The 11,496-nt window shown below is 65.7% G+C and overlaps 1 protein-coding gene across 1 annotated transcript; it reads left to right on the plus strand.

The window, feature by feature from the left end:
- The first annotated feature begins 6,184 nt into the window (after positions 1-6,184).
- Positions 6,185-9,371, plus strand: LOC147596902 (uncharacterized). Its single transcript, XM_086769233.1, has 3 exons — positions 6,185-6,267; positions 6,525-6,599; positions 6,809-9,371. Exons 1-3 carry the CDS (start codon positions 6,234-6,236, stop codon positions 8,974-8,976), a joined length of 2,277 nt encoding a protein of 758 aa, XP_086625359.1. The 5' UTR covers positions 6,185-6,233; the 3' UTR covers positions 8,977-9,371.
- The last annotated feature ends 2,125 nt before the right edge of the window (positions 9,372-11,496 follow it).

The following is an 11,496-nucleotide window of genomic DNA, read 5'->3' on the forward strand; positions in this document are numbered from 1 at the left end:
CTCCTCCTCCTCCTCCCCCCTCCTCCAGCACCAGCCAGGGCCCCCTAGCGGCCCCCGCCTCCGCTTCACCCCCCCCCACCACAACGCCCCCCCCAAAACCCCACCCCACCCCCATTTTCGCTCCCCGTCCCCGCCACCGGTGCTCCCCCCCCCCCCCGCCCCACCACGCGAGCTCAACCCCTGTATTAGCCACCGGAGAATCGCGCCCGAGAGATGCCGTTGGGCTGGAGGGGGTGGGGGGGAGCTCGCTCCGCTGTGTGTTTCCCTCCCCTCCGCCCCCATCCCTTAGGGAGCCTCCAAAGGGGGGGGGGGCGGGGGGGTGTGGGGGGGGGTCAAACATGGGGGGGCTGGACCCCCAAATGCATCCCCGGGGACGGGGGGGCGGGACACTGCAGGCCCCTTGCCGAGGAGATGCCCAAGGAGTTGCCCAAGAGACACCCAAGGAGATGGCCGAGGAGTTCCCCAAGATGGCCAAGGAGACGCTTAAGGAGATGCCCAAGTTGTTGCCCAAGGAGTTGCCCAAGATGCCCAAGGAGGTCTCCAAGATGCCCAAGTTATTGGCCAAGTTGTTGCCCAAGGAGATGCCCAGGGATTTGCCAAGGAGTTGCCCAAGGAAATGCCCAAGGAGATGTCCGAGGAGTTCACCAAGATGCTCAAGGAGTTGCCCAAGAAAATGCCCAAGGAGATGTCCGAGGAGTTCACCAAGATGCCCAAGGAAATGCCCAAGGCGATGACTGAAGCGCTCCCCAAGATGCCCAAGGAGATGTCTGAGGAGTTCACCAAGATGCTCAAGGAGATGCCCAAGGAAATGCTTGAGGAGATGCCCAAGTTGTTGCCGGAGATGCCCAGGGAGATACCTAAGGAGTTGCCCAAGGAGATGACTGAAGCGCTCCCCAAGATGCCCAAGGAGATGCCCACATCCCAAGGAAACTGGGCGCACGTCTGTCCCATGGCAATCAGGGGATGGACCCTCCTCCGAAGCTCAACCACAGTGGTAGACACCGGAGCCTCCACACTGGGAGACCAGTGGCAGGCAGGGTCTGGCGGTGATGTGGGGCAGAGTGTCAGTCTCTCCTGGCCACGCGTGCAGAGGTGGCAACTGCTTGCTTGGGGACCCCTAAAAGCTTGAGGGAGTGTCGGGGGCGGGGGGGGGGGTGCCCTCAGGGCAGATCCTCTGTCAGCTCCATGAAGGCAGACGATCGTCCTCCTTGGAGATCCCCTCTCCTCCTTGGAGAGCCTCTCTTGACCAAGTGACAGTCTTCAGACCCAACGAAGGCAGATCTTCCTCCATGGCGATCTTCCCTGCACCCAATGAGTGCAGAGCATCTTCCTGGAGATCCTCTCTTGACCAAGTGAAGGTCTTCAGACCCAACACAGACAGAGGATCTTCCTCCTTGGAGATCTTCTCTTCACCAAGTGAAGGTCTTCAGACCCAAGACAGACAGAGGATCTTCCTCCTCGGAGATCTCTTCACCAAGTGAAGGTCTCTAGACGCAATGAAGGCAGAAGGTCTTCCTCCTTGGAGAGCCAACAAAGGCGGAAGGGTTTTGGGTGTTTGGAGTTGGGTGGACTTGGGACAACGCAGCCGGCGTTGGCATGACGCTGCTGGGAAGGGCGGGGGGGGGGGGACAGGCAGCCCCAACATTTCACCTCCCGGCAGGTGCCTCCCCATCCCCGCTACGGCCCATGAACTGGTGCGGGCTGCCAGGCTGGCTGAGCTTCCCCGGGACGGAGAGGTTTATTTTGGGGATGTCCCAGCCCAGGTGACCCCATGACCCCTGGAAGAGCTTGGATTCACAGCTCCTCCCAGGAGAGGCGGCAGCCACCCATCGGTTTCCGCACTAGTCTATTTTTATTCACAATACAACCACAGCTCCTGCGCATCGTGGGGAGGTGGGTTGGGGGGGGTCCACCAAGCACGGCCACGGCCCCAAAACTGTCACAAAGTCCCCGGAGTGGTGTCCTGCTCCCCTTCCCGAGGTTCATCCCAAGGATTCACCTCCTTCCGGCTGGGAAACACCTGCGGGTGGTGGCTCCCCGGGATCTCCCAGGGGTTCCTCCAGCCACGCCACCTCCTCCCCGGCACCGACAGGTTCCCACCGTGAGCACAACGGTTGAGCGACCAACCCAAGAGGAGCCACCGACGTCACCAACGCCCCGGCTTGGGGACAAACCCTCGTCCCAGCTCCCGTCCCAGCGGCCTCCAGCTCGGCCCAAAGGCGTTGAGTTCCTCCAGCCCCCCCCGGTGAATAAATACAATAAATACGTTAAATAAACCCCTCACGCCTGCGCCACAGCCAAACGTCACCAGCGTGTGGCCGGGAGCCACCGGGGTGGATGTCCAGGCTCGTTTCTGGATGACGACGCCACAAAAATGGGGGGGGGTTTGCCCCTGACGGCGTCACGTGGGCAGATGGTGCCACCACTACCCCCGGCGCGGCTGGTGGTGGGGGGCGGCGCTCGGGCTTTGGGTGCCGGCTGGGGCCGGCGGCACAGGGAAGGTCATGGGACGAAGCCACCTCGGGTATTTCGGGGTCTCTCCGAGTTTGGCGAGGAGCTGGTGGGACGTCCCGAGCCCCGCGCCTGTCCCCCCCGGCTGCTGGGCGCCGTCTCCCCGCCGCCCGCGGAGAAGGAGCGCGGTCAGGTTGCCCTCCCGACGTTCGCCGGCACGATTCCATCTGCTTTTCCGGAGGGGGCATCCCGCTCCCACCCCCACCCCCCTCCGCCCCCCCAATTCCCGCTCGGCCCCCCCCCCAGCCCCACCTCCATCCTCCCCTATCTACCCTACCTTCCTACGCTACCCTACGAGAACTACATCCCGGGGGGGCCGGCGCCACCGGGGGACACTACGCGGCGGCGGCGGGGGGGACGGGAGCCACTCGGAGGGTCAACTCCGCCGCCTCCCCCGCCCCCCCCGCCCCATCCCGCGGTTAACGGGGCGCGCGCTCGTCCGGCCGCTCCTCCGGCGGCTGCTCCTGGCCATGGCTGCGGAGGTGGCGGCGAAGATGGGAGTCGACGCCAAAACGCCGGCCGCACTGCGGGCAAGGGAAGGGCTTCTCGCCGGCGTGCGCCCGCCGGTGCTTGGCCAGCGCCGAGCCGTCGGCGAACGCCTTGCCGCAGTCGGGACAGGCGTGCCGGGGGCCGGCGTGCGCGCGCTGGTGCTTGTGGAAGTGCAGGGTGCTGTTGAAGCTCTTCCCGCAGTGGGCGCAGACGTGGGGCTGCCCGCCGGCATGGGTGCGCTGGTGCCGGTAGAGGTGGGAGGTCCGGCCGAAACGTTTGCCGCAGTCCCCGCACTGGTAGGGTCGCTCGCCGGTGTGGATCCGTTGGTGGCGTTCCCAGTGCGAGCTCCAGGAAAAGCTCTTCCCGCAATCGCTGCAGCGGTACGGCTTCTCGCCGCCGCCGCCACCGCCGTGGAAGCTGCGCCGGTGCTGGGCGTACTGGGCGCGGGCGCCGAAGGCTTTACCGCACTCTTCGCAGCGGAAAGGCCCGTCGCCCAGGTGCAGGCGTTGGTGTTTGACCAAGGCCAGCCCGTCGCCGAAGCTCTTCCGGCACAGGGTGCACTTGTAGGGCCGCTGGCCGGTGTGGGTGCGCTGGTGGCGGTCGAAGTGGAGGGTGCTGCCGAAACTGCGCCCGCAGTAGGTGCAGATGTAGGAGCGGCCGCCGGCGTGGGTGCGCTGGTGCCGGTAGAGGTGGGAGCTGCGGCTGAAGCGCTTGCCGCACTCGGGGCACTGGTAGGGCTTCTCGCCGGTGTGGACGCGCTGGTGCCGGTCGAAGTGGGAGCTCCAGCTGAAGCCCTTCCCGCAGTGAGCGCACTGGAAGGGCGGGCGGCCGGTGTGCGAGCGCCGGTGCGTCACCAGCTCCTTGTTGCGCCGAAAGCTCTTCCCGCACTCCTCGCATTTGAACGGCGGCGGCGGGGGCGGCAGCGGCGGCTGCGCGGGGGGGTCCGGCCGCTCGGCGCCGTGAGCGCGCTGGTGCCGGTAGAGGTTGGAGCTGACGTTGAAGCTCTTCCCGCAGTGCAGGCAGAGGAAGGGCTTCTCGCCGGTGTGTGTGCGCCGGTGCTTGCCGAAATGCGAGCTGCAGCTGAAGCTCTTCCCGCACTCCCCGCACTCGTAGCTCTTCTGCAAGACGATGATGCTCGGGAAGTCGGAGAAGGCGCCGGCTCCGGCGCCGTGCTTCCCGCCCCGCTGGCGCCCGGCCGCACCGGGGGGGTCGAGCTGCTGGACCACCCTCCAGCGCAAGGTTTCCCGCGCCGGGCCGCGCTCGCCGGGCGCGGGGTCCCCCGGGGGGCCTGACAAGCCGGCCGAGTCCGGCTCTGCCATCTCGGGGTCGCTCGCCGTCGGGGGGTCCGGCTCGGGGTCGCTCGGCAGGCCTGGGGGAGCGGGCGGGGGGTCAATTCCGGCGGGGGGTGGGGGGGTGAGGGTAACGGGGACGGAGACCTCCTTCCCACGGCAGGGCCAGGCTGGTGCCCCCCATGACTCCGAGCTCCTCGGCACGGAAGTTTTTCGGTTTTTGGGTGGGGGGAGGCCGTGGGGTCTGGTTCCCCACAAGGGGGGAGTCTCCGTCCCCTTCCCAAGGCTGGAGCTCAGTGGGGACCCCCCCCCCTTGGCACTTACTCTGCATCAGCGGGGGGTCACAGGCGGGCTCCTCCTTGTCACCCCCAAAAAGTGCCGGCTGCTCCAGCTCCGCAGCCCCCCAGGGATCCATTGCCCTTCCCCCCCTCGGCGGCGACGCCAGGCCCCTGGAAAAAACCGTGAGTGCCCCCCCGGAACCAACCCGCGGCCCCCCCATTCCCTGCCCCCCCCAGAGCATCACTGGGGGCTCAGTGGTGGCTGGGACCCCCCATCCCCACTCCCACGGGACCCCCCCAGCCCCCCATCCCCACCAGGACCGGTTTGGGATGGAGGGGACCCCCCCAGCCCCCCACCCTCACCAGGACCCGTTTGGGACGGAGGGGACCCCCCAGCCCCCACCCTCACCAGGACCCGTTTGGGACGGAGGGCCCCCCCCCAGCACCCCCCCCCTCCCTGGGACAAAGCCGGGCGGCGCCGGGCGCACCCCCCACCCCCAGGATTTGGGGTGGGGGGTGCGGGGCGGGGGGGGTCTCCATTACCTCCCACCCCGAAAAGGGGGGGACACACACGACACCACCGCGACGCCCCCCCGCCCCCCCCCCAAAACCAACCACAAAGGCGAGTCCGGTGCCTCCGGTTGCCGGTGGCTTCGGCTCGTGGCCGCCGTCCCCCCCCCCCCCCGCCCTCCTCTTCCTCCTCCTCCCCCTGGCTCCCCCCCAGCCCCTTCCTGTCTGGGCCCCCCCACATCGCCCCCCCCCCCCCCCCCCTTTGCTCCATCCCCTTCCTGTGTGTCCGGAATCACCGAGCCGGCGTGCAACAGCCCGGCCCCCTCCCTCCCTTCTTCCTCCTCCTCTTCCTCCTCTTCTTCCCCCTCCATCCCCCCCGACCCCCCCCCCCAAATTCCCCACCTCCCCCCTCCCTTTTTCCCGTCGCTCCAGCGCCTCCGCATCCCCTCCGGTACCAGGTAAACGGGGGGAGCGCCCCCCCCCGCCCCCGGGTTTATTTTGGTTTTTTTGGGGGGGGGGTGGGGGACCCACGCCCTCCTCCCTCTCCCTGGCTAGATTGGGGGGGGGGGGCTCCCCATCACCTCCCCTCCTTTATTTTACCCCCGCCCCCTCCGCCTTCGCCCCGCTCGGATTTTCACCGCCCCCCCCCCCATTTCGCATCCAGCCGCGTTGTGTTTTCTTCTTAACGCCCCCCCATTCCCCCCCCGTTGCCCCCCATTTCCCCCTCCTTTCATTTTCCAGCCCTGTTGCGTTTCCCTCCCCCTTAATATTTCCGCGCCCCCCCCCCCAGTTTCATCTCCGCCCCTTTGCCTTCAGCTTGGTTGCGCTCAACTCCCCCCCCCCCCCATCCCTCCGCCGGGGTCACCCCAACCCTTCTTCGTTTGCCCCCCAACCTCCCAAGAGGGGCGGACACGACATCTGGGGGAGGGGGGGTGTCCCTTTCCCTCCCCAAAAACACCCTGGGGGGGGGGAATGGGTGCACCACCGATGCAGGACCCCCCCGCACCCGGATTCTGGGAGGGGACACGATGCAGTTGGGGGGGGCCCCAATCCCTGAACCGGAGCCGTTTGCGTTGCAGGGAGCGGTGGCCCCCCCCCCCGCGCACCCCCCCAAAACCGTGCGGGCAGCGGGACGCGCCCGGCGCCGCGGGACAAGATGCAGGAGAGCTACGAGAGCGTCATCTCCCTGGGTGAGGCTCGGCCCTTCCCCTCCTTTGTCGTTCGTTATCCCGGGAAAATTCAATTAACCGCCCTTAACGAGCAGCCGGATCCGCCGCACTGCAAGAAAACCCCCAAAACCGCCGGGTTTGGCTTAAAACGGAGCCCGGGGGTTCAACCGGGACCCCGTGCCCGCCGCGGCGCTGGGGCTCCGGCGCCCGTCCCCGTGGCGGCGCTGGGACTTTGGGGGTGGTGAGGGCCGTAACCCGCGTCCCGCTGTCTCCCGCAGCCGAGGAAATCGCCATCAGCTGGCCGCGGATCACCGCCTTCGCCGAATCGCACCGGAGGAGGGGGCTGGCGGCCGGTGAGTCCCCAGTCGCCGTGCCGGCGGTGGCCAAGAACACGGTTTGGGTGGCCCGAAACCGCGGGGCCACAGGAAAGCGGCTGGACGCGGCCGTTGCGGTGCCGGGGGGGATGCGCGCGGCCGTCGCGGTGCCGGGGAGGGACGCGCACGGACAACCGTTGGGTTTTCGGCCGCAGGGCCGGGCCCTCAGCGCTGCCTTTCCCCCGTAGATGACGGCTTGTTGAGCGAGAACGAGGAGGAAGACCCGCCGCCGCCGGGCGAGCTGGAGAAGGCGGACGCCGAGGCCACGCCGGCAGGGAAGCCCAAGGGGCCCAGCCCCGCTGGGACGGAGGGGACCAAGCCCGCCGACGCTCCCCAAAAACCGGAGAGCCAGCCCAGAAAGCCGTCGGGCAAGCGGCAGGGCCAACCGGGCCACCGAGGCTTCAAGAAATTCCCCCCGCGGAGCTTCCTGGGCCACGGCCGCTGCCACGACTGCGGCAAAGCCTTGGCTTTCGCCTCGGCCTTCAACAAACGCCGGCGGGGCGCTGAGCGGCCCCACAAGTGCCCCGAGTGCGGGAAATGCTTCCGGCTCAGCTCCGCCCTCGTCACCCACCAGCGCCGGCACGCCGGCGAGAAGCCCTACCAGTGCCCCGACTGCGGCAAGAGCTTCAGCGTGGGCTCGGCCTTCATCCAGCACCAACGCGTGCACGCCGGCGCCGGCGCCGCGCCCTGCCAGTGCGGCGTCTGTGGGAAGAGCTTCCCGGCCAGCGCCGGTTTGGTGAAACACCAAAAATCGCACCTGGAGGAGAAACCCTACAAGTGCGGGGATTGCGGGAAGGGTTTCAACTGGAATTCCCACCTGGAGCGGCACCGCCGCATCCACACCGGCGAGAAGCCCTACGCCTGCCCCGAGTGCGGCAAGTGCTTCAGCTGGAGCTCGCACCTCGACCGGCACCGCCGCACCCACGCCGGCGCTGGCGAGCCCGCCTGCCGCTGCGCCGATTGCGGTCGCCGCCCGGCTCCTCGCAACGCCGAAGGCTCCGGAATTCCCGAGAAGCCCCTGCAGTGCGGCGAATGCGGGAAGGGCTTCACCAAGAGCGCAGCCTTGGCCAAGCATCGCCGCGCCCACGCTGGCGACAAGCCCTACAAGTGCGGGGAGTGCGGGAAGGGCTTCGGCTTGAACGCCGCCCTGCTGCAGCACCAACGCGGCCACGCTGCCGGCAAACCCTACCGCTGCGGCGACTGCGGGAAGAGCTTCGCCTGGAGCTCTCACCTTGACCGGCACCGGCGCATCCACATGGGGGAGAAACCCTTCCGCTGCGGGGACTGCGGGAAGAGCTTCTCCCAGAGCTCCCACCTGGAGAGGCACCAGCGCGTCCACGCCGGCGCCGAGCAGCCCTGCCAGTGCGCCGATTGCGGCAAGAGCTTCCTGGCCCCCAACAAGCGCCGGCGGCCGGCCGCCGGCGACCGGGCCTGTAAGTGCAGCGATTGCGGGAAGAGCTTCCCGTGGGGAGGCCGCTCCCGACCGGCGCCAGAGAGGACCCACACGTGCAGCGAGTGCGGGAAGAGCTTCGCGTACCGGGCGGAGAACGTCAAGCACCAAGGGACGCAGACGGGAGAGAAGCCCTACACCTGCCCCGAGTGCGGGAAGAGCTTCGGGCAGAACTCGGCGCTGGTGAAGCACCGCCGGATGCACACCGGCGAGAAGCCCTACAAGTGCGGGGACTGCGGGAAGAGCTTCAGCGTCCGCTCCAACCTCATCAAGCACCAGCGCACCCACCTCGGCGAGAAGCCCTACAAGTGTCCCGACTGCGGGAAGGGCTTCATCCAGAAGTCGGACCTGACCAAGCACCGCCGGATGCACACCGGTGAGAAGCCCTACAAGTGCAACGTCTGCGGGAAGTGCTTCAGCGTCTCCTCCAACCTCATCAAGCACCAACGCATCCACCTCGGCGAGAAGCCCTACCAGTGCTCCGAGTGCGGCAAGAGCTTCATCCAGCGCTCCGAGCTCACCATCCACCAGCGCGTCCACACCGGCGAGAAGCCCTACAAGTGTCCCGAGTGCGGCAAGTGCTTCAGCCGCAGCTCCCACCTCAACCGCCACCAGCGCACCCACGCCGGGGACAAGCCCAAAGCCGCCGCCGCCGCTGCCGGCACCGCCAACGCGTCCGGCGCCTTTGCCGGCGCCGCCTTCTCCCCGCCGTTGGGCAGCTCGGCGGCCCCCGTCCCCTCGCTGCCCTCCTTCCCCGCCTCCCCGTCGGCCCTGCCCATCCCCTCCCTCTCCAGCCCCGGCCTGGAGCTGCCCTGGGCCCTCTCCTTCCCCGCCCGCGCCTTCCCCCACCCCACCTTCCCCTCGGCGCCCGCCTCGGGGGCGCAGGCCTCATCCCTCATCAACTGAGCAGGGCCTGGCCCCGGCTCCATCCTCCTCCTCCCAGCCTCCCCAGCCGCTCGCCCAACGCCCAACGGGGGTTGAGCCCAAAGCCCCGTTGTTGGGTTGGTTGTTCCTACCCAACGCCCAACGGGGGTTGAGCCCAAAGCCCCGTTGTTGGGTTGGTTGTTCCCACCCAACGCCCAATGGGGTTGAGCCCAAAGCCCCGTTGTTGGGTTGGTTGTTCCCACCCAACGCCCAACGGGGGTTGAGCCCAAAGCCCCGTTGTTGGGTTGGTTGTTCCTACCCAACGCCCAACGGGGGTTGAGCCCAAAGCCCCGTTGTTGGGTTGGTTGTTCCCACCCAACGCCCAATGGGGTTGAGCCCAAAGCCCCGTTGTTGGGTTGGTTGTTCCCACCCAACGCCCAACGGGGGTTGAGCCCAAAGCCCCGTTGTTGGGTTGGTTGTTCCCACCCAACGCCCAATGGGGTTGAGCCCAAAGCCCCGTTGTTGGGTTGGTTGTTCCCACCCAACGCCCAATGGGGTTGAGCTCAAGACCCATCATTGGTGGGAGCTGTTCCCACCTGGAACCTTCATTCAACCTTCGTGACGAATTAACGATCTTGCTGCCGGCACTGGGTGCTCCCCCCAGCTCCGTGCTGGGACCCCAAGCTCCGTCCCAGTTCCCCCCCACCACTCACCCCAGGATCTCCCGGTGGTGCCCCCGGGAGCCTTTTCCCACCTTGCTCCCCATCGGCTGAAGGTCCACGTCCTCGCCCCATCCCGGTGCCGCCCTCTGCTCTCACCTGGGAGCGTTTTGGGACGCGGGGGTGATGCCACATCCCCGTCTCCCACGGCGGTTCCGGGCGCTCGTCTTGTCCCATGCCGTTCCTCGGAATCGGAGCCAGTTGGGGTTCTTTTTTTTATTTTTTTTTTTATTTTTTTTTCCTTTTGGAAAGAAAATACTTTTGGGCAAAACCACGCGACTTTGTGATGTCATTTCTTCAGGCACTTAATGGAATTTTGTTCGGTTTTTTTTATTATTTTTCCTTTTCCACGTGGACTTTGCAAAAACGTCCGTGTTTTTGCCGTGAGGTTTTTATTACTGATTTTCCTGATTTTTCTCTGTTTGCTTCCGCTCCGCCCCTCGGGATGGGATTCAGTGCGTTCCGGTACCGTCGGGAAAAGGCGGCCACGGTGCTTTTTTTTTTTTTGCCGCCTGAAATCCCAGTTTGTCCCATTTCCCGATTTCTCCCCGTTTCCGGAGGAGCAAGGGCTTCTTGGGGGAAAAGAAGAAATTAAAAAAAAAAAATTAAAAAAACACTAAAAGAAAGAATGACACACCAAATGTAAAATCATCAAAAGAATTGCAGAATTCAGAATTAAGGCTGAACGACTTTTGTTGTTGTTCCCCCCCCCCCAAAAAAAAGGATTAAAAGCTGAAATCTGACTTTTGGCAAAGTAGGGAATTGCTGAGATCTGTGGAATCGGGGAGGTTTCGACTGAAAAGATGATTCAAGCGGTGCGGAGATGCCACGGGAAGGACCTGCTGCGTTTGTTAAAAATAAAAATAAAATAAAATATCAGCGAGAGGAACCGGGAGTGCTGCAGCGGGGGGGAAAAAAAAATGGAATATGGGAAAACAAGAGAAATTCCAGAAAAGGAAAAAGAAAAGGAGGAAGAGAAAGCGAAGGACGCGTGGAATTAAAAAAAAAAATTGTGATAAAAAAATAAAGAAAAGGACAAAACCCAGCGGCCGAAGGGATTCCGGAGCCCCAGCTCCTGAGGATTTTTGGGGACCTGCCCGGCTCCCTCCTCGCTCCGCCGGCGTTCGTTAATTACCCGTTAATGAGCGTGCTAATTACCCCGCCCTGCCATCGGGGGGGGGGGGGGGGGGGGGCGCTCCAGGCGATTTGGGCCAAATTCGCCCAAAATGGAGGAAACCTCGAGGCTGCCAGGCTCTGGGGGGGGGTTGGGGGGGGGAGGGCATCTGGGGGGGGAGTTGGGGGGGGCACAAGGACACCCCCTCCCCGTCACCCCGGGACCCCCGGGGGGGGCAGGGGGAGGAAGAGGAGGGGCACGGATGAAGTCAAGACCAACCACCCCCCCCGGGGTCCGATCAGTGAATTTTGGGTGGGCCCCAAACGGGGGGCCAAAGGGAACACCACCCCCCTCCCCCGGGAAGAGCCACGAAAGGGTGGTTTTGGGGGCGACGACCCCCCCCGAGCTGCGATTTTTAGTGAAATTCATCCAGTTCCCGACGGTGTCCGTGCGTCCAACACCGCGCCCCTCTGCGCCCGCTTTCGGCGAGCGCCCCGCCTCGTCACCGCGCCTCGTGGCCTTTTTGGGGGGGGGGGGGTTCGGGGTTTTTAAATAATAATAAACAAAAGCCCGGCTTCCCCGCGGCGCCGCTGCCCTCGCCCCGGTGGGCTCTCCTCTTCGGACCACGGCCGGATCCCGGCTTCCCATAATTTTCCCCTTCGCTTGGGTTGCCGGTTGGGTTCCCTCCATTTGAAGCCCGGTTCCAACTCGTCCTGCTCCTTTTCCAGA

Source organism: Chlamydotis macqueenii, chromosome 33, assembly GCF_036417535.1.
Source record: "Chlamydotis macqueenii isolate bChlMac1 chromosome 33, bChlMac1.mat, whole genome shotgun sequence".
Classification (NCBI taxonomy): domain Eukaryota; kingdom Metazoa; phylum Chordata; class Aves; order Otidiformes; family Otididae; genus Chlamydotis; species Chlamydotis macqueenii.

Coding starts and splice junctions, on each gene's coding strand:
- LOC147596902 (XM_086769233.1), top strand. CDS start 6,234: ATGCAGGAGAGCTACGAGAGCGTCATCTCCCTGG. Junction 6,268..6,524: donor CGAGAGCGTCATCTCCCTGG/GTGAGGCTCGGC, acceptor TGTCTCCCGCAG/CCGAGGAAATCGCCATCAGC. Junction 6,600..6,808: donor GAGGAGGGGGCTGGCGGCCG/GTGAGTCCCCAG, acceptor TTTCCCCCGTAG/ATGACGGCTTGTTGAGCGAG.